This window comes from Chroicocephalus ridibundus, chromosome 1, assembly GCF_963924245.1.
Source record: "Chroicocephalus ridibundus chromosome 1, bChrRid1.1, whole genome shotgun sequence".
In the NCBI taxonomy this organism is placed as follows: Eukaryota; Metazoa; Chordata; class Aves; order Charadriiformes; family Laridae; genus Chroicocephalus; species Chroicocephalus ridibundus.
In genome coordinates, this window is record NC_086284.1 from 84,572,558 (window position 1) to 84,593,135 (window position 20,578).

Below are 20,578 nucleotides of genomic sequence, written 5' to 3' on the forward strand. Positions count from 1 at the left end.
CCTGGGGTTGCTTAGGAAAGCAAGTTATTTCCACAGCAGGTGCTTTCTCCGGGGTGCTTTTAGCCCTGCAGTGGCCCTGGGGGGCAGCACAGGAGCTCACGCTGAATGTGTCCCCTCATCTTTCCACCCCCATGGCCGTCTGACAACGGGAGACGCGGTTTCTCTGCCCGGGGGCGGCCTCCCGCCCACCACGGGAACAAGGGGGCCTGCCCACACCCTGAGGCAAGTGTCCGCCTCGGCTCCGGGCGCTCTGGCGCCGCCGGGCCTCATCGAGCGCCGCGGGCCGGGCACAGCGCGCAGCCGCCCGCTCGTTCGCTCGCAAAGATGGCGGCGGCGCGGCTCGGCGCGGAGCAGGAAGCGGGAGGGAGGCGCCATGTTGAGTCCCGCGGCGGAGGTAACGGCACTTGTCCCGCTGCCGGGGTTATGCCGGGGGGAGGTAGTAACACTGTGTGTATCGCCAAAGGGCAGTGGGAGGGAGGCGCGCAGCTCTCCCCTCCTCCTCAGTGATGCCGGGGAGACGCTCCTCCGTGTCCTGGCGCCGGGGGTGAGGTCAGGAGACGGGGCGGTGAGCGAGCGGTGCGGGGGGCTCCCCGCAGCGACGTGAAATGGCGCCCCGCGGCCGGCAGTACCCCCAGTGCTAGGGCCGGCTCGGGCCTCGGGGACCGGAGGGGAACAAGAGCAGCGGTAAAAGCTCCCTGAGGAGGGTGGGGGGACGTTGGCCGTTGCGTCCGTGCTTGTTTCTCGTTCTGCCTTGGGGGTGCCACAGGTCTGAGGAGGGGCGGCGCTTCGCCCCTAAGCGATAATACAGCAGCGGGTCAGACTTAAGCTAGGTGGGTCTGAGGATGTGTGGGAGGAACAGACCTGAGGGGGTTTTCATGAAGGATTTGGAGAACAAACAGAGTTAGCGTACCCGTGGCATCGCTGGAGGGGCATTTTGGAGCACGACTGTGTGAACTGGCCCACCCGTTTCATGGGAGCGATTGCTGGCTGACTTGCAGGCCGATCTCCACCTAGTTTCTGGGGCCAGCGTGTGAGATGCAGGTTATGGTGGTGTTGGTCAGCTGCTGGCATCCTGAGGCCGGCTCCAAACATCTTCCAGACAAACTGTCATCTGCGGCGGGCTTCCACGTCAGGCAAACCTCGGCTGCTGTCAGACAAATAGGTACGGCTGGGCTGCTTCTCCCAGCTGTTGTAATTACCCTGATGATTTATATCATAAGCGGCTGTAATTCCCACTCGCAGGAGAGGCTGACCTTGAAAATTGCAGGATGGGTATCTGTGATGGTAGTATTATGGGAATTTTTATGTATTTATCCTATTGGTCTCCATGCCACAGCGAGGTTTTGAGATAAGTCAAACGCTGGCGTAAATATCGAAAGGAATTAGAGAGTTTACACTTTTCAATGTAGTATTTTTTTAATAATTAAATATATAAAACTTCATTTCACGTATATTTCACGTCTTATTTCTGGCTGTATGTCAGCTGTCATGATCAAGACTCTTAAAGGATTAGATGAGGTGTTCATATTTAAGTAATTTAAGTATTCATGTTTTAGCAGAAGGAATTTTAGCAGACACGAGCAATATCTTATAGATAGCCTTTGATTTGATACTCTTTCTCTGTAGAGGGGTTAGGAACATATGTGCTCTTCTGCATACAAAGGATGTATTTTTAAAGGGAAAAAGTTATATCACTTTTTCAGTGGAAAAACCTGTAAAAGAATGATAAAGCAATATATAAGTATGTCCCGGACAATGGAATGACAAATAGAAGTAGTATTGAGCTGAGGCTTAACCAGGAACTGAACATTAGAGCAATAAAAAGGCAGTGTTCATCTGACAAATGATGACAAAAACTCACAAAAGTTAATAAAACATGATTTTATTACTTACATGTTCCATTTTTTTATTAATTTGTCAGCATAATTTGCCAGTAAAAGACAGTGCAGACTGAACATTTGGTTTTGCTTCTTGTATGCTAGAGTTGAAGTTTTTGCTACCTCTTTATGAATAAGAATAATCTTTAAAGCTATTTTGTCAAGGAAATGCATTCAAGAGAAAGAATTGTTCGTTCTTCTCCAAAGTGATTCGTATTTTGCTTCTAAAGTATTATGTGAAAAAACATACTTTGAATAGATATGTCTTAAGTACATTTTTACTTGTTGATTTAGGCTCCTATCAGCAAGCCAGTCTGTTTTGTTGGACTTCTGTGACAATGTAGAAGCTTACTGAAAGGAGGATAATAATAAATTCTTTTTGTTTTAAAATCTGTTGCTGATGGAAAAATATGAATATTAGGAAAAGAAGCAATCGTTTCACAAAGTGCCAATAAAATAATTTCACACAGTGTAGTTTTGATTGGGTACTAAGGTAGGTGATGTTATAGGAATGGTATTAGGATTTTCTGCTTGTCCCAGGTTAAGCTTTGCTCTTCATGACAGAGCCATGTTGGGAAAATGCCGGATGTATTTCTAGCAAGCTTGGGGTTTTTGTGCAGATGATAAGCTGTACTCTTTAGTTTGCAAAAGACTGTTAATTTATAATCACAAAAAATATTGTATGATTTGTGAAAAATTGTGTGTAGCCCCCCCAAAAGCCTGAACCCCTTGATAAACTTCACTCTAGTGGGTCAGCTTAATTAGTGCAAAATACGTGTGGCACAATCTGTGTCCTTACCATAGCAATGTAGCATTGTTTCATGTATGAATCATCTGCTTAAATTTCATTCAAAACTCTTCTTTTCCGATGTGATTTGTCACTTGTGGCCAAAATGGTAGTTCGTTTTTGAAAATGTGCACCCATGTGTCAGAAGCCTGACTTTTGATCTGCTGGAAGCTCCAGCTAGTACCTCATACTGGCAAGTAGTGGCAAGTGTCAGAGAAAAGGTATTCCTGTGCCAGCTTTGATAAGGCTTTGTCATAAAAACTTGGAAAAAACAGACAGCCCCATGGAAAATTTGTGCGACCGAACTTGAAAGTGTGATTTTTTGAATGGAGTTAGTTAATACTGAAAAATCATCTGGTTGTAGATTAGAGAAACTGTGTTAAGTGTTTCTTTATGTGAAATGGTGCCAATTTTAAAGCAAATAGAAGCATGTGTTATTTATACATAATTTCAAATGAAACTGTTGATGAAAAATTGCTCTGAACTGTCTATGCATTTTATTATTGCCTCATTGAATCATAATGTATTAGAATGTATTGTGAATCTGTATAGCTATCCTATTGTGGAAGAGATTAGCTAATACCTCCACTTGATAGTTGCACTTTGTAGCTTGTTAAAACTAATTTTTTCTTTTTTTTTTTTTTTAAAGCTTAGAAGTATTTTATTAAAAAGGTCAACCACATAAATAGAAATAAACATTTTTAAATCACTGGAATAATGGATTACACGTAACATTTTCAGGGTTTAAGGTGTTTGTCTAACTCAGATAACCAGTCAGTTCAGTAGAAAAATACACATGGGTAAGGCAGACAAGATACTGGAAAAGCTGAAATATCTTCCAGTGAGAATCCGTTTAATTCTAGACTAAATTATTAAGAGAAACAGTTAGCACGGTAACATCTCTGCTGGGCTGGGATGTGTGTGTCCACTGTAACATCAGCTGGAGGTTCTAGAACTCCAAATAGCTGTAGCTGTTCAATTCTTTAAGAATTTTTTCAGCTACTTTTTGCTGTGAGACAATTTAGAAGGATTATTCGTTTGGTGCAGCTGTAATGTTTTGAGTCTCTTCCTGAGCTCCATCTTGTATACTGAGGTCAAACGAAGCCAGTGGCTAAGCAGTCTGGTAAGGGCAACAGCTTTTCCTATCTCATTAAATCCATGCATGTTTGTTTGATCTTATTAGAAAAATGTGCTGACAGCTCTACTTTGGGGTTGATCCCTGAGGCTGGATAACCTCATTATGCAGTCTATTGATTTTTTTTTCTAATTATTTTTTTAAAGGAAATAAGAATTCTATTTTAATTAAAAATGGGGGTTCTAGGAGAAGCAACTCCAAATCAGGATTAAAAATTTGCCCCGTAAATAGCCTATGGTGTGCATCCTCACACGAATGCAGCGTACTCTGATCTCTCTCCCCTGCAAACTCCCTCTCCTGGGAAGAAAGCTGTGGGAGAATGGTTCCAGTGAGGGAAGCATAGGGTAGAGACCGTATAGCTCCAGACTAGTTAAAAGTGCTGTAGTTCAGGCAGTCACTGATGTAAAATAAAATACACAGAACAAAGCTATTGCTCTATCAGACTACTTTCCATTATGCACAAACTCTTATCACAGATGTTGTCCTGGAAAATTTCTTGAAACAATGTTTTACATAGTATTCTTACTTAATTTTCCTTTTCTTGTTCACTCCGGCTCTGTTCTTTTGTGTGCAGAAGAATAAAAGATGATTTTGCTTGTGGCACTACAGCGATAGCGTTCTGCAAATGAAGTAGAGATTTTTGGGGAATGGTTTTACAATAATCCTGAGCTCACGTACTCTGCTGCTGTTGGATCTTTGACCAAGAGGTGACTCTCTTGGTCAGTGAGGTGTCAGTGGTCATGGACAGCTGGCAATAGGACTGTTTTATTTTTCTCAGTTATGATTGTATTAACTTAGCCTTATTCACGTGGCTATTCTTCAAAGATGAATTTCTGTATAGTTCAGAAATTTATAGGGGTGGGAGGCAGTCCTGCTGAGAGGCAGGAAGAGCTCTGATTTTTGCCAAGATGGAATAAAAGCCCTGGAAAACTATTTCTTGGTGATGTCTTTGATATCCGCTCTCCCACTGTAGATAGGATGAAGGAATGTTTTTGGGTCTGGAGGCTGGCTGTGAGAATTCTCTGATTTCCTCTTAGGCTCTGAGTTTAAAATATCAGTTGATCATTTTCATTGTCTATATGGAATTTAGGTTGCCCGAAGCGAGAATCTGGTGTTTCCAGGACTGTGGTATGCACCGTCTCTGCTGTAGCATTAACCACGGTTTTGGCAGAAAACTGATTACATTATTAGGAGTACTTGGTTTCTGATCTTTATCTTGGCTATAGTCTGGATTTTCTTCTGATTACATAGAATTCCTTGGAGAAGAAAAATCATCTACATCTGAGGTTGGGATGAAGGAGAAGACGACTGGTGTTCAGCCTTCTCTACCCTTCCAAGACATTCATCCACACTTAGTTGAATGCATTCTGAGTTTATCTTGGCTTATCAGTGGGAGTTAGCTGCGCTAAGGCAAAATAGGCTATGGCTTTGACCACATAAGGCGTATAGCAGAGACAAGGCATTTAACCCAAAAAGGTTTTGGAGAAGGCAGTCTTTTTCCCAGGGGCTGACTTTGCTTGCAGTTGGCAGCAGTTGTCCCAGGCTGGGATTTTTGTTTGTTTGTTCGTTTTCTCATGCTTAGTCATTTTACTGTTTATAAAAAGTTCTGATTCAACTTGGTATTATTACAGGATGACCATATTTTAAACTTGAGGTACCTGATCTTTTTTCCATAGGAGCAAATTGACTTACAAGATTTTTACTGATCACCATCATTTATTCTTGTATACACAAGTGACTTGGTACGCTGTGCAGTCAGTGTGAGAGCTCCCAATGATTTGGCAAGACAGTACCTCATCAGCACAGTATTACGGAGTCTCATTGTAAATACAAATCAATCTTTACCTTGTAACCTTTAATAGACACTTGGAATTCAAATAGACACTTGGAATTCAAGTGGACATTCTCATGCATTGCTGAAGTTAAGCAGGATGGAAATGCCTTGTTTAGTTAGAATCATAGAATGGTTCGGGTTGGAAGGGACCTTAAAGATCATCTCGTTCCAACCCCCCTGCCATGGGCAGGGACACCTCCCACTAGACCAGGCTGCTCAAAGCCCCATCCAGCCCGGCCTTGAACACTTCCAGGGATGGGGCATCCACAGCCTCCCTGGGCAACCTGTTCCAGTGCCTCACCACCCTCACAGTAAAGAATTTCTTCCTAATATCCAATCTAAATTTACCATCCTATAGTTTGAAACCGTTACTCCTTGTCCTATCATTACACTCCCTGATAAAGAGTCCCTCCCCATCCTTCCTGTAAGCCCCCTTTAGGTACTGGAAGGCTGCTATAACATCTCCCCAGAGCCTTCTCTTCTCCAGGTTGTAGTTGTAGGGAGGGATCACAGAATCACAGAATGGTAGGGGTTGGAAGGGACCTCTGGAGATCATCTAGTCCAACCCCCCTGCCAGAGCAGGGTCACCCAGAGCAGGTTACACAGGAATGCGTCCAGGCGGGTTTTGAATGTCTCCAGAGACGGAGACTCCACCACCTCTCTGGGCAGCCTGTGCCAGTGCTCTGCCACCCTCAAAGGAAAGAAGTTCCTCCTCATGTTTAGGTGGAACTTCCTATGGTCAAGTTTGTGCCCGTTATCTCTTGCCCTGTCACTGGGCGCCACTGAAAAGAGCCTGGCGCCATCCTCCTGACACCCACCCTTTAAGTATTTACAAGCATCGATAAGATCCCCCCGCAGTCATCTCTTTTCCAGACTGAAGAGACCCAAATCCCTCAGCTTTTCTTCCTAGAAGAGATGTTCCAGTCCCCTCATCATTCTTGTAGCCCTTTGCTATACCCTCTCCAGCAGTTCCCTGTCCTTCTTGAACCGGGGAGCCCAGAACTGGACACAGTACTCCAGATGCAGCCTCACCAAGGCAGAGTAGAGGGGGAGGATGACCTCTCTCGACCTGCTGGCCACGCTCTTCTTGATGCACCCCAGGATGCCATTGGCCTTCTTGGCCACAAGGGCACATTGCTGGCTCATGGTCATCCTGTTGTCCACCAGGACTCCCAGGTGGGACTCACCAGGACTTCCACTGAGCTGCTCTCCAGCAGGTCAGCCCCCAACCTGCACTGGTGCATGGGGTTATTCCTCCCCCGAGGCAGCAGCCTACACTTGCCCTTGTTGAATTTCATAAGGTTCCTCTCTGACCAACTCTCCAGCCTGTCCAGGTCTCTCTGTATGGCGGCACAGCCTTCTGGTGTGTCAGCCACCCCCCCCCCCCAGCTTTGTGTCATCATCAAACTTGCTGAGGGTGCACTCTATCCCCTCATCCAGGTCGTTGATGAGTATATTGAAGAGGACTGGACCCAGTACTGACCCCTGGGGAGCACCACTCGTCACTGACCTCCAGCTGGACTCTGTGCCCCTAAAATGAGGGGATGAGGATGTTTATTTTGTACTACACTAAACTGTGACACTATCATTTGTACTTTTGCTCTTGCATCTCTACAATAACAAAAATGCATGATACATTTCATAACTTAAGAAAAAAAAATCCTTTTTCTTAGATTTCTTACCTCTTGGAACAGCAGAACAGTGTTGACTGAGTACAATTCAGTTAATTTTACAACTCTTTGTTCAGCAGCATTTCCCAAATAGCATTAAATCAGGTCAAAACATGGTCAAATTCCAAATTAAAAAATTTTGAATGAAAAACAACGTACAGGACAATGACTGCTTAAGGGATGCACCGTTTCCCTCCTGTCTGTATCCCGGCACCTTTGGACTTACAGGGGTTGTTTTTTTGCCAAATTTTGGCAGATAGGTACTCTAAAAATGTGACGTTTTCTAAAGGTCATAGGGAAATAGTTTTATCTTTTTTCTTAACAGGCTAGAATACCTCATTATGCATCATTATGCACATTTCACAAGAGTCAATGGGTTTGCTATGTCACAGCTCCCTCAAGTGGTAAAACAATTTCCCATTTGGAGTTGCAGCTTGGTTTCTGTGAAACACTTGCTTTCTCTTCAGAAAGCTATGAGGCTTCCCCAACTTCCTCTTTGCTCTTTTTTTTTTTTTTTTTTCCCTCCCCCGGCCCTTCCCCCCCCCCCCCCCCCCAAATGTTTAACATTATGAGAAAAGCTGCTTAGGGCTGTGAGGTTATCAGAGAAGTTGAGCTGTGGGTTAAGGGGTTGTGATCGTGATCTTTGTTCTGCAGCTGACCTGTTGAACCAGCTTGGGCAGGTTGTTTGTCCCTGTAAGCCTCGCTTCTGTCATCTGAGATCTAGAGAGAATGATAAATATTTGTAGGGTACCTGGAGTACTTTTAATGCCTACTTATTCTTTCTAAAAGTAACTCCTGTTCAAATCAATGATTTCGCTTATCTGGCATAGCAGAAAACTGAAAAACCCTTTGTCAGTCAGATATCTGGCAGCTGTCTCAGGTATCGCAGACTTCCACTGTTCTTTCTACAAAGTAACAAAGTGTACTCATACCTGGTGGTTTTGCCATCATTCCACAAACAGCAAATCCCTGATTTACAGCAGAAACATCGGAGTTCAAAGGAATAGGAACCTGAGCAGGAAAGAACTCAGGCTTGCTATAGTTAGGTTCCCAGTGGACTTTGCCTAGAAAATATACTCCAGTATTATCACTGCATCAGTAATTTCGTATTTCTCGCTTTAAGGGACATGAAAAACATGTTTTGTACAGTTGTCTGACGAAATCTAGTCGATACGAAATGCTACGCAGGATTCACAGTATTAAAGAATAGCTCTGCCTCATCCTTTGAAGGAAGTCAGCAGTAGTAAAATGAACCATTTCTTAGCCTTACGTGTTCTTTCTAAGTTCAGGAATCTCCATTTAATTTCTGAGCCTGTAAAATAATGGTCTCTGTCAACTTTGGTGATAAATCCAGTCCTTGCTTGATTTAGGGGCAACAAATGCACAAACAACTTGCACCTGTTGAGGAAAGCATTCCTGTAGAAGTGATTTTTTTTGACTTAAATGTGCACCTTGTCTGTAGTAATTTCTTTGCATGTCCATAGTCCTTAGTACTAAAACCCGCATACTTTACACTAAATCTTGAGAACTCAAGAAGTTATTTTGCATTTGGATAAATATATTCTATGGTATGTGTAGCATAATACATATATACGTAGGTACAAGGTCTGTTAGGTGGTTCAATTTCCAAAATTATTTTAAAATCATTGTTCATGTTTTGGTGTCCGTATTATGTATTCAGTTTGTTTATTTAACTGCTGCCATAACATTTATGTACTTGAATTTAATGTTGCATAAACTTGAAAAAGTCAATGCATGACTAAGACAACCTTGAAATTTCTAATAACGTAATTTATTGCCTTAGCGCATGCATGGAGAAAGTCCTAAGGTAGAATGTATATATGTATACACAATCATGATTGGATTAAATAACCTTTTTCTATATCTGGTAGAGGGTTAAAAAAAAATAAAACAGGTTGTCTTAGATCTGCCTATTAGAAAAAAAGCATTTTAGTGTGGGGTGATGAGTTAGCAGATGTCAGCTTCTTCTCAGCAGCTGTAGGTGTCCAGTAAGTGTAAGGTAAGTCACTGTGAGCGTGTCGCAGAATGGCTGTGTTCTCGCTGCAGATGCCAGCGCGTGGCCTCCAGCTCCATTCAGAGGCTTTGTGTTAGTCACCCCAGCTGTCAATGCCTACTCATAGCTATGGAGCTGAAAGAGTCTTTTTCAGCCATATAATTTCTTGTGTGAGATTCACCACAGAAACAGGCATGTCTTCACCTTGCCACGCTGGTGGGCTGCCTAGGGTCAGGTGGGTAACCATGAGCAGGGACCACTACCATAAAGCAGACGATATCCACAAACTTTATGCACCATTTCTTATTTATGCACCATTTTTTACATATGGATCCTCAATCTGCTGTATTAGAGATGAAACTTTCTGGGAAGCCTATTCCTCAATGAAAGATCAACCTCACCTTTGTTGCAGGGTAAAAGTATATTTGTGGACAAATTATCAGCAGAGCACCTTGTCCATAGTAATTTCTTTGCATGTCCATAGTCCTTAGTACTAAAACCTGCATACTTTACACTAAATCTTGAGAATTCAAGAAGTCATCTTGCATTTGGATAAGTATATTTTATGGTACGTGTAGTATAATACAATACATGCATAGATAGGTACAAGAACTGAAGAAAATGACATTTGAAGTGGAGTATGTTGGAAGGAGCAGAACTGATTCTAAGGCATAGAGCAATCATACCAGTTGAGCGTATAACTGTGTCACAAACTGTGCCCTAGATTACATGAAAAAACAGTAAATGCCAGCAGGTCATAATTTTCTAATGTCAGCTGCTTGGTGTTTAGGAGACGGGAAGCCATCCTGCTGTAGTGATGGCCGCCTACATAAGAAAACACCTCTTTGTACTCTCACAGCATCTGTGTTCCTGCAGCAGAGCAGATGCCAGGGTGCAATTATGTGAGCTGATTTTCAGTGTAACAATGCGTAAGAGTTCAACTTCTGTATTTGAAAAATGCATTCTGTTTCTCTGAAACTTCTTGAGTGGTAAATCAGTTTCTGTGATAGCCATTATTGAGGTTTTTCAGGACTTCAAAATGTCAGACAAGAATGAGCTGTTTAAATACAGATTAAGTGAATGCAAAGATCATTCACTGTGGAGGTCAGGTTGGTTTTGTGGTTCAGGATGATAGAAACAGGTGAAGGTTTACGCTCTTGCGCGCTCTCTCTCTGTCCTTTTGTTTTATGGAGCTCTGAGGCCGTACCTAAAATTTGAACTTATTTCTGTCATGCAGAAAACAAATCAGCTGGGCTGGCGGTCACAGAAAGCGACAGAGCGTGCAAATTACCCAGCTGTATCATTTGTCCCTTCTCTCCCCCATTCTCAGGAGATTTCATCATGGAAACAGGGATGGTGCAAGAAATCTGCTTATGAGTTGCTTTAAACGTTGACATGTGCAGCTAGCCTTGTAGCAGTCTCTATCAGGCAGATTACATTTTCCAGAGCAGAATCAGGATGTGTGCAACTTCAGACAAAACACTGGTTTTGTGCCCAAATTTAGAAGACTAACTCCTAAGAAAAGAGGAACAGTTAATACTCACAGCACACCATTCATTTCTGCATTCTACATTTAATTCTCCATTTCAGCAAACAGGACAATAGTGTGTGTAAACTCCTTTTGTGTGTAAGTTTGCACATAGCAACACACTGACCAGTTTTTGGTCAAAGGGCTTGATAAGGAGGAATCAAAAAGAAATATTACTCAAATCATGAGACTTTGCATTCTGAATTCTTTTCATTTAATGCATCAGAATAAATGGGAGCATACTTTAATAATACTACGGCTGTAAGAAAATAGGTACTTTTCAGGATATCAAGGGATGTGTCTTAAGAATTTCCAAAAATAGCAGTTAGGGGTTTGTGGATGTCACTGTTTTGAAACTGTTTCGCAGGCGTCACTCTTTTTGAGTTGCCCTGCCTTGATAGGCAAACTGTAACGTGATGCCAGAGCTCACAAGCGAAAGGGCAGTGGTGGGGACCTCAGTTAAAAGTTTACTAGTCTGACTTCCTTCTCTGTTAGCAGCTACAGAGAGAAACTTTTGGAAGAGACATAACATGTGATCTCTTGCGTAGCAAGTGAAAGGTTGAGGGTCATATAGGAACCAGGGTGGCGTTTTGGGATTAAGATCCACTAAGTTAGGTCAGGCTCACTTACTTAAACTTGCTGCAGAGTAACCCCAAACCTTCGCTTTGCAGCTGCCAATAAAATGTGTTCGGTTACTGTTCAGTAATTGAAGAAATACCTAATATCAAGTTATGGTGACATATAAAAGTTCCTTAAAAGGCCTGAAAACTCTGACATCTCCACCAGGTACTTGAAAAAGTCGTTTTGGTCAGATACCGTGTCCACATTAGCTGGTTAATTTTATTCTTTTGAAGTAATAAAGGCTTGAGGAAAAAACCTGTGAATTGTTTTTTTCATTTCAGACTATCTCATCTGTCAGGTATAGAAGCCAATATTAACCAAAACAATGTGAGTGTGCAAGTTTTCTTAAACTTTCTAACTTCGTATGTTTTATGGGTGATTCTTAATGCATATATCTAATTTGTGGCAAAACCAAACAAGCTTTTGAAAAACATAGCTATGCTACACGTTGCTCCCTACTCCAAATTAGTCTTCTAATGCCAAAAGCCATGTATTTGATTTTAACTAAAGGGTTTGTTATGAGAAACCAAGTGGAAACTTGCAGATTTTACTAAAAACAAAACCACAGATAGCCAGACATCTCAGCACTTATTATAAGGATTTGTGCAATAAAATCTTGGTAAATTAGGGTATAGCTGCAGGAATGACTGGTTTTAAAAAAAAAAAACAAAACCAACCAAACACACAACCACCAAAAGAAGCAACTTGTACTGAGTTCGTTTGTAGTCAGATGCTTGAAAACTGTGAAAAATGGAAAAAGAGCTTTAAATACAGGCTCCCAAAAGCTGAGACATAAGTCGTTTTTTCTGAGGAGGGTTATTTTGTATATGCTTTCCGGAAAGTTGACAGCAATGATCTCCCTGGGTTTGGAGTCTTGCAGTAAACTTCCATGTCATTGCAACTTTCAGACTAAATTGCCTTTGGAGATTATTGTGAAGCTATTACAGAATTTATTCAACAGTATGAGATCATTCTGTTATTCAAATACCTGTTACAGCAGAAGGTCCCAGACATTTACGTTTCTGAGATCGAAAAATAAACTGATTTTCTGAAAACAGCATTCTTACTAAATTCAATTTGTTGACACTAATACTTTAAAAACCCTACTAATATTTTTATTGTTTTTCTGTATGTGTGAGGAGGTGGAGATACGTTGCCTATAAAGCCTCCGTTTTATTTTTTGGAAAGCGTATTGTTTGATAACAGTGTCTAGATTTTAAACATCAGCGGGTGATCATCTGGTGTTTTTGGTGAAAAATGCTGAATTTCAGAACTTCTTGATTCTCGGTAGCCCAGCTGTACTAGAGTCTCCTAATGCACAAACACTGCAAAGTCGACCTGTAATCTCATACAGCAGAGCGGTTGTGTACTTACCTACTTTCTCTTGTAGTAGCTGAGAATCTCCCTGTGAACTTCTGTTGTGTTGTGCATGCGTAGAAAAACAAGTGTGGCAAACATTTTTATTATGCTAGCAGTGTCTTTGTTAGTGTGGTTTTTGACAGGATACTGTGCTTTTCTTAAAAATTAGTGTCATGCCCTGCTTTTAAAATTGTTAACCCTACCCCAGCAGAAGGCCCTGTGGGCTCTCCTTTCTGCCAGTATTTTCCTTGCATGAGTTAGACTAGCATGCCTGCTTGCATTTTTCCAGGACCCAGGCCCCTCTTCATTTTGCACTTGTTCCGCTAACTCTACTGTACACCATTTCAAGAAAAAGCTGGCAAAACCAGTGATGTATAGAAATAAAATAGGGTAATACAACATAAAGTAAAAATAGAACCTTGTGAGAATATGCAGAAAATGGATTAATGTCATAACTGCAATAGACGATAAACCTGTTTTCGCTTTCAGGTTTAAAAATGTCTGACCAGAAAAATATTGTGCACAGAGCCCATTGTATTGAAAAGCTACTGTCTGAGAACAATTTCCAAGATATTGAGGATCATCTTAAAGAACTTGAAGATGTTGATATGACTATAGAATATCTTCAGGGGACGGAAGTTGCCAAGGCTGTATATAGAGTACTCAAGAGCTGCCCTTCTGCAGAACTGAAAAAGAGAGCAAAGCAGTTATTATCAAGGTGGAAAGGACTTTACAAGAATAACTGTGTTCACTCAATAGGAGTTAAAAAGTCAATTTCTGTGTATGCAAAAGAGGAAACTGAACATCTCAGTGTGGTTCCTACAGAGCAGTCACTATCTGAAGGACCATGTCAGCAGGAAGCATTAGAAGCTACTAGTTCTAAAATTTTGGTCCCATTGCAAACTGTTAAAAATTTGAAATGTAGCGACACAGAAGGCAGCATGAATCAGCTTTCTGCTTTTGAGGAGCAACACACTGATAATGAAGGTTCTAAATCTCTTGTTAAGGAAGGAAGTCTGCAGCAGGATCCAATGAGAGCTCTGAGGTGTAAATGTACGGATCTTCTTTGTAAAGCTTTGACTGGTCCTGCCAAAGATGAGGAAGAATCTGATAAATGGCTAGAGCTAGCTAAAGAAATCGAAGAACACATTTTTGCTCTTCATGCTAAAAGTGACAGAAAGTATAAAAATTGCATCAGAAGCAAAATCTCTAACCTGAAGAACCCTAAAAGTTGCCACTTAAAAGACAACCTTCTTTCGGGGGCGTTGAGTCCAAAGGCTTTTGCTGAGATGACAGTGATGGAAATGGCCAGCGATGAACTGAAACAGCTCAGGGCTCTGTACACAGAATCATCTGTTCTGGAACATCAGCTTCCACAAGTTATTAATGGGACACAGACAAACAAAATAAAGTGTAAGCGCTGTGAAAAATTTGATTGCACTGTCACTATGATCGCCAGAGGAACTCTCTTTCTTCCAGGTTGGGTGCGAAACACAAATCCAGATGAACAAATGTTGACTTACGTTATTTGTAATGAATGTGGAGAACAGTGGTATCACAGCAGATGGATTTGTTTGTAACGCTAGCCCTCTTTAGGGGGCTAGATCCGAGAAGGTATCTCTGTTGAAACTGTGCAATTTAAAATTTTGTATTAATATTATGTAGATACTGCCACTAAAAAGTGCAAAATCAGTTTTAAAAAATTGCTAAGTTATTTCTGAAGATTACTTGAATAAATCTATGTGTTTTTAAGTAATGTCAATATTTAAAGAAATAAAAGAAAAAATGGAAAAAATAATAACGCTGTGTCTGAGAGAGGAATATTCACTAGTAAATCCATTAAAAATATTCCAAGTGATGCAGGTTTTTTTCCCCAAGGTACTGAGTACTTGGAATTTTTGTTATCTTCAGCAGCAGCTCTCTCAGAGAACATAAGTTTTGTTTACAGTAAACAAACTGTTTCCAAAACTGTAGTTTACATACTTGCGTGCATTGCAAAATGTTCAGCATGGGCTCACTCCTTAATTAAATCACTTTTTGCAAGTAAATGTTAGGTTATTAATTTGGTTTGAGAGGTAATGTCAAGAAGGAAAAAATGAATGAATTAGAGTGTAAAAGGGGGAGAAGGCAGCTTGCAAATGAAAGCAAAAATGAAATTCTGTTTTAACTTTTTATAGCTATGGGGAGGAAAATATGACTTGCAAGAATCTACCAGTTTGCAGTTCACATTTACAATGTAAGATGGTGTGCCCTGCAACTCTTAAGAAATTAATGTAAGATTAGAAAATGGTTTATTTCAGAAAGTTATGCAAATACATTACTAAACTTCTCTTTATTCAATAAATAAAGGTGTTAAGTTAATGGGACTTAATCACTTTCTGAATAGATAACCTCTCTTGAACTTGGACATCTGTCCTGAACTGAGCAAAATAGTATTTTTATGTAGTGCACATTACCCAGAAAAAATGAATAGAAGGAAATCAAATAGCTAAAGTTTTTATACATGCTTTTGTTCCAGAGTCAACAGCATTCCCACTGGCTGCATACTAGAAGCACTCGTTTATCAAAAAATATCACTGCAGCATTCTTCTCACTCAAGTATTAGCCCTGGTTGGTTTTCTTTTTCTGGAAAAGTTAAAATTGCTTCAAAATTGGCTATCTGAATACTTCGAATGGAGTGTATATCAGAAGTCAGGGAGATGTTTCTTTTCTGAACTGGGAGAACCGCCCCAGTCCAGGTATCTTTCACAGCTGTCTGTTGATCTATAGAAGACTACGTTCATACTGCGTGTCCCTATTTTGATTTCTTTGCTGTTTTTGAGTTACTGTAAATGTTTGAATGAGAGGGAATGGGTCTTGCATTGAGTCCTCATTTTCTGAGCATGTGAGCCTGTCAGCTCATGGACCTAAGGAAATGCAGTGAAGATTAAGTCTGCCCTGCCTGAGACGTTAGGTTCTTGCAGCAAAGCAGTAGTACTGTTTGGAAACATAAACTTCATAATGAGTTTCCTTATTGGACTACGGAGGAGATGGTGAAATAGGTCAATAAATTGCCAAAAGTCATACGTTAGGCACAGAGGAAAGTGTTTTCTTTCACCCTATTGTATAAACACAATAAAACTGCGTACTTGGCGTTGGTGGAGATCTCTTACAAATGCACAACAGGCATTTTGTAGTTCAAGGCTAAAATGCATCGGCTGAGCACAGAAACCTGGTGAGTATTTGCTGGGGGAATTAAAGACAGTTCCTGCTCCCATCTAGTCCTAACACAGCTGGGGCTGGTCAGCTGCTCTGGGCTAAGGCACTGCCCTGGAGCTCCATGGGCTGTCAGAGAAAGGAGTTGGGGGCGTGAGATGAGAAAACAGCTGTTGGTGAACTAAAAGCCAGCCAGGACTGAAAATAAAATGGAAGACAGGCCTTTATCTGTATATGGTGAAAACAGTGTGTAACCTGATGTTACAGAAAGGCACTATTACTCTATTGGGAAAAAAAAAATGAAGAAAAATCATTTCCATTCTGTGAAGTTTCATAGAAGCATAGAATGTGTTGGGCTGGAAGGGACACTTAAAGGACATCTAGTCCAACCCCCCTGCATGTAAGCGGGGACATCTTTAACTACATCAGATTGCTCAGAGCCTCATCCAGCCTGGCCTTGAATGTCTCCAGGGGTGGGGCCTCCACCACCTCTCTGGGCAACTTGTGCCAGTGTCTCACCACCCTCATTGTAAAGAACTTCTTCCTCATGTCTAATCTAAACCTACCCTGCTCTAGTTTAAAACCATTGACCCTCGTCCTATCGCTACATGCCCTTGCAAACAGCCCCTCCACAGCTTTCCTGGAGGCCCCCTTCAGGTACCGGAAGGCTGCTACAAGGTCTCCCCAGAGCCTTCCCTTCTCCAGGCTGAACAACCCCAACTCTCTCAGGCGGTCTTCATAGGAGAGGTGCTCCAGCCCTCTGATCATCTTCGTGGCCCTCCTCTGGACCCTCTCCAACAGGTCCATGTCCTTTTTGTGCTGAGGGTTCCAGAGCTGGACACAGTACTCCAGGTGGGGTCTCACCAGAGCAGAGTAGAGGGGCAGAATCACCTCTCTGGATCTCCTGACCACAGTTCTTTGGATGCAGCCCAGGATGCAATTGGCCTCTGAGCTGCAAGCACACATTGTTGGCTCATGTCCAGCTTTTCATCCACTGGTTAACTTTCAGTGGTGTGATTTACTGTGGCATTACCTAGACTTTTGTCATGTGAAAATGTGTGTTTTAGTGGAATTGCACTGATATGAAACAAATCTTAAAGCATTAGGCCAGATCCGCAGTGTTCAACTGCGTAACCACTCAGTTATGTCTGACCTTCCTTCCCAGCCCTTACCCACGTGCTGGAATTGACGCTTACAAGTAGTCCTGCTTGTTTAATGCAGGAAGTACTTCTGTGCAAAGTATTATTTTTAGCTTTCAATAAAACCATAGGAAAGCAAACACTTCTGTGTTAACTGGTTGACAGTAAGCGCAGAGTTGTGTGCTGTCGTTTTGGAGGTCACGATCCTGTCGAGGAGAGCTGTACGGCAGCACTGTGCTGTGTCAGAACACTGTGTAGCAGGAGACTTTATTTTAGCGGTGAACAACAGGCACTTATAAATAATTTCTGCCTGCAGATGGTTTTGAAGCCTTTCCAGTAATGTACAGCTCATCCAAGTTTTGTCTTGGCGAAGGGAAACGCTACAAGGCATGGATGGTGCTTTTGATAGAATACATTTCAAGGGTAAAATTTGTAGCCATAATACTGACTACGTTTGTGACATAATGTGTAAGATAATTTTCTTTTGAACTGACCATCACTAAACGTATAGTGCTAAGCTCTATGCCCCAACATGACTGGGATTTTCTACAGATCCATATTTGCTGAGCAGCTAAGAAAATTTAGACAGTGGGTATCTTAAAACTTTTTCAAACCGTTGGGCAAGCCTGCAAGAATAATGAAGCAGATGCAGATCTGAGTGAGCCATACCTGCAGCAACAAGAGCGTCATTTGGTTTTAGCCTTTCATATCTTGCCCTTTCTTCTGAGATTTGGAAATAATGAAATCCAGTTACTAACAGCTGCAGCTTAGAGTACAGAAACAACTCTCAGTAACTACAAATAGTACAAAAAATGGATTGTAACCATGCCCATTTTACAGCTGTCCCTTAACTTCCTTCTGTTTCAAACCAAGAGCAGTCAGAACTCTTAGGGCAAGTCCTTGGTACCCTCACAGCTGTAAACTCAGCATTTTGAAGTAGTTTTCCATGGTAATACATTGTGAGGAGGCATTCCTCCATTGCCTTCCTTCCCCATAACAACTGAACCTGGGAGCTGGCTTTGTAAGAAATCCAGTTAAAGCTAGACGTTAAAAGATGAGAATATATTTGTAAATTTTGTGAAATCCAGTAATCACGAAAATAATTTCTGTTCTTACTGAAAGAGATGGGGCCCTTACCTTTATTCAGGAGGTACCTAATCTAAGCTGCCTGTTCAACACACGCATAATTGCTAGGTTGTTAGTATTACCAAAAAGCCAGGCACAAAATAGGCTGCTGCTGCTTGCCCAGATAGTAGTCTGGGACAAGGAGGAGAAAAATACTGGCAGAAAGGAGCAGAAAGTATTGGAAGCTGGGGAGAGCGAACTGGGCCCATTGTAAGTATGCGGAGGACACAAATCTATAGGAAATGGGGCTTTCACCAGGGCTGGTGAAAGAGCTCGTCTAGGTTTGGTTTGATTTTATGCCTAGTTCATGCTGATAAACATGCTGCCAGCAACTTCACATTTAACAGTCAGCGGAACTGCATACAAAATCACAGATTATTGTATGACCTTCTTGATCATCTTATGCCCTTGGTTATTTTCACCTAACACCATTCATTACCACTTTGGACATTTTTCCACCTGTGTTTGTATCCAATCCTTGTTACTTGAAAGGTTTAGTAGAAAGCAGATATCGTGTAGCGTCATGTGCCACTATATATCAGAATAGTGTGCAGACATGAAGTGCCAAATACCAGAGATGGTCATTCAGGTAAATCATTGCTGTTATTTAAAAAGGTGTGGTCATAGTTTCACTAAGTGAAGTACTGCTCCAGGATGCAGTTTGTCGATAGGTTTTATTGTCCCTACCCAGATTGTGTAACTGCGCAGGCTTAAAATGTTTGATGGGATAAGATTGTATGCTTTGGCTCAAAATGGCTCTAAAAAGTCAACTTGCAACTACACAGCCTATGCGCCAGCAGGAGGGTGTAGATTACTGGAGGACAGGGAATATCAGAGTCCAGAAACAAGAACAAAAGGAAAGCTTTGAAAAGTGAGATTCTTTTATGTTGTTGAAGTCATCTTTTTTTTGGTTTGTTCCAGGTGGGAAAAAGAACTCTTAACTTTTTTTTAAGCAGAGACAATTAATTTTAGTGTGATGTTTAGCATATCCATGATGCTATTCCACAAAGGAGCATGACATTAGAGGTGATCCACACAGACACAGGACAAATGTACACCGAGTAAGGCTAAAGTCTGTATTTGATTTCACTGGGTTTTCCAGAGATCCTGTAAATTCAGCTGCTTCTTGAGTCCTATGATTTAATAGTAGCAATCAGGTCTTAAACATTGAATGCACTCAAAGCTCAAGCAGCCTGTAGCTGCAGAACTTGTAATATGTGTTTTAAGGCAATGAGAGGTAAATCAACAATGAATTTCACACAACTTGAAATGTAAAAGCAAAGACATTGTTCTGAGAAGTGCTCTATCAATTGAAGTCTATGTTGGTCCCTTCACAACAGTGACAAAACTCCATCTGGTTCCTGGAGATCCACTGCTGGATCCATTTCATTGCATTCTGTTGAGGGCCTTCTGGATCTCCTTCATAACCCTCTTACTGTAGCACTTTTCAGGGAGGTACTCAGCTGCCACTTGTTGTTTATAACTCTTTCTTCCTTTCCAAGCCAAAAGGAAATTTGTGCTGTTTATTGTTTATTTAAAATGTGTTCCTTTCAGTCTGCTGCGCTATGTACATTTGTTACTAAAGCCAAGATCTGCAACTCTTTAAACAAAAAAAGAACAGCTCTTTTTCTGGCAAAAAGAAAAGGTACCAAGTAAAAGGCTGGGATTATGGAGCAAATATGTTGAATTACAGTCCTTCAGAAAATCTTCAGCGTTCACTGAGTGCCTTGAAGATAATGAAAGAAACAAGAGCACTTTGATAATTTCTTGAATTGCTTGGGGGCTGGCTTGATGCATTCTGGTATTAGCAGAGCCATAAAGCAGGTGACTTCTGTCCCCTTATTTTGTACTGCTGTAATTCAGCCAGGAGGTGACAAAGTCATGGTTTATTGAGGCCATGTCACCACTTGCCAGGATGAGACAAAGTCTCCTTGCCAAATACAGATGGTAGAAAGCATTATTCACAACCTCTATTATATGAGAGCTTTGCTGATACAGAACTTTCTCATATACACACACATACAAAAAATGCCCTTTATTTGCCATTGGGAGGTTATTTGTGCCGTTTGCTAGCATGTGACCTAACGACAATTCTGTCTTCATGAATACAGCTCTGTGAATAAAATCCTCAAGGTGCAAGGTCAGCTTTCAGATGAATGTGCTGGTGAGGGAGCAGCAAGGGTGGGCTGCTGTGCAAGAGGAGGCAAGCCAGGAGCAGAGGGTGGGTGACAAGGAGCACAGGGACAGTGACTTGGGTCACCATCCCACAGCACCCAAACAAGAAGAGCGGGGCA

The 20,578-nt window shown here is 41.6% G+C and overlaps 2 protein-coding genes across 6 annotated transcripts in view; both read left to right on the plus strand.

The window, feature by feature from the left end:
• The first annotated feature begins 261 nt into the window (after nt 1–261).
• Nucleotides 262–20,578, plus strand: part of RAB9A (RAB9A, member RAS oncogene family) — a 34,791-nt gene continuing 14,474 nt past the window's right edge. The window contains exon 1 of one of the 2 annotated variants that reach the window (XM_063342001.1): nt 262–394. The gene's annotated coding sequence lies outside the window, so the exon portion shown is untranslated. The remainder of the gene's footprint in view (nt 395–20,578) is intronic. The other variant, XM_063342009.1, reaches the window with a different exon arrangement.
• Nucleotides 295–14,541, plus strand: TCEANC (transcription elongation factor A N-terminal and central domain containing). 4 transcript variants are annotated; one of them, XM_063341873.1, is made up of 3 exons: nt 318–394; nt 11,748–11,793; nt 13,315–14,541. In XM_063341873.1, exon 3 carries the CDS (start codon nt 13,323–13,325, stop codon nt 14,403–14,405), a length of 1,083 nt encoding a protein of 360 aa, XP_063197943.1. In that variant the 5' UTR covers nt 318–394; nt 11,748–11,793; nt 13,315–13,322; the 3' UTR covers nt 14,406–14,541. The 4 variants fall into 4 exon arrangements, with proteins under 4 accessions (XP_063197933.1, XP_063197943.1, XP_063197950.1 ...); XM_063341863.1 differs by lacking the exon at nt 11,748–11,793 and having other exon boundaries at nt 295–394; XM_063341880.1 differs by lacking the exons at nt 318–394; nt 11,748–11,793 and adding an exon at nt 417–684.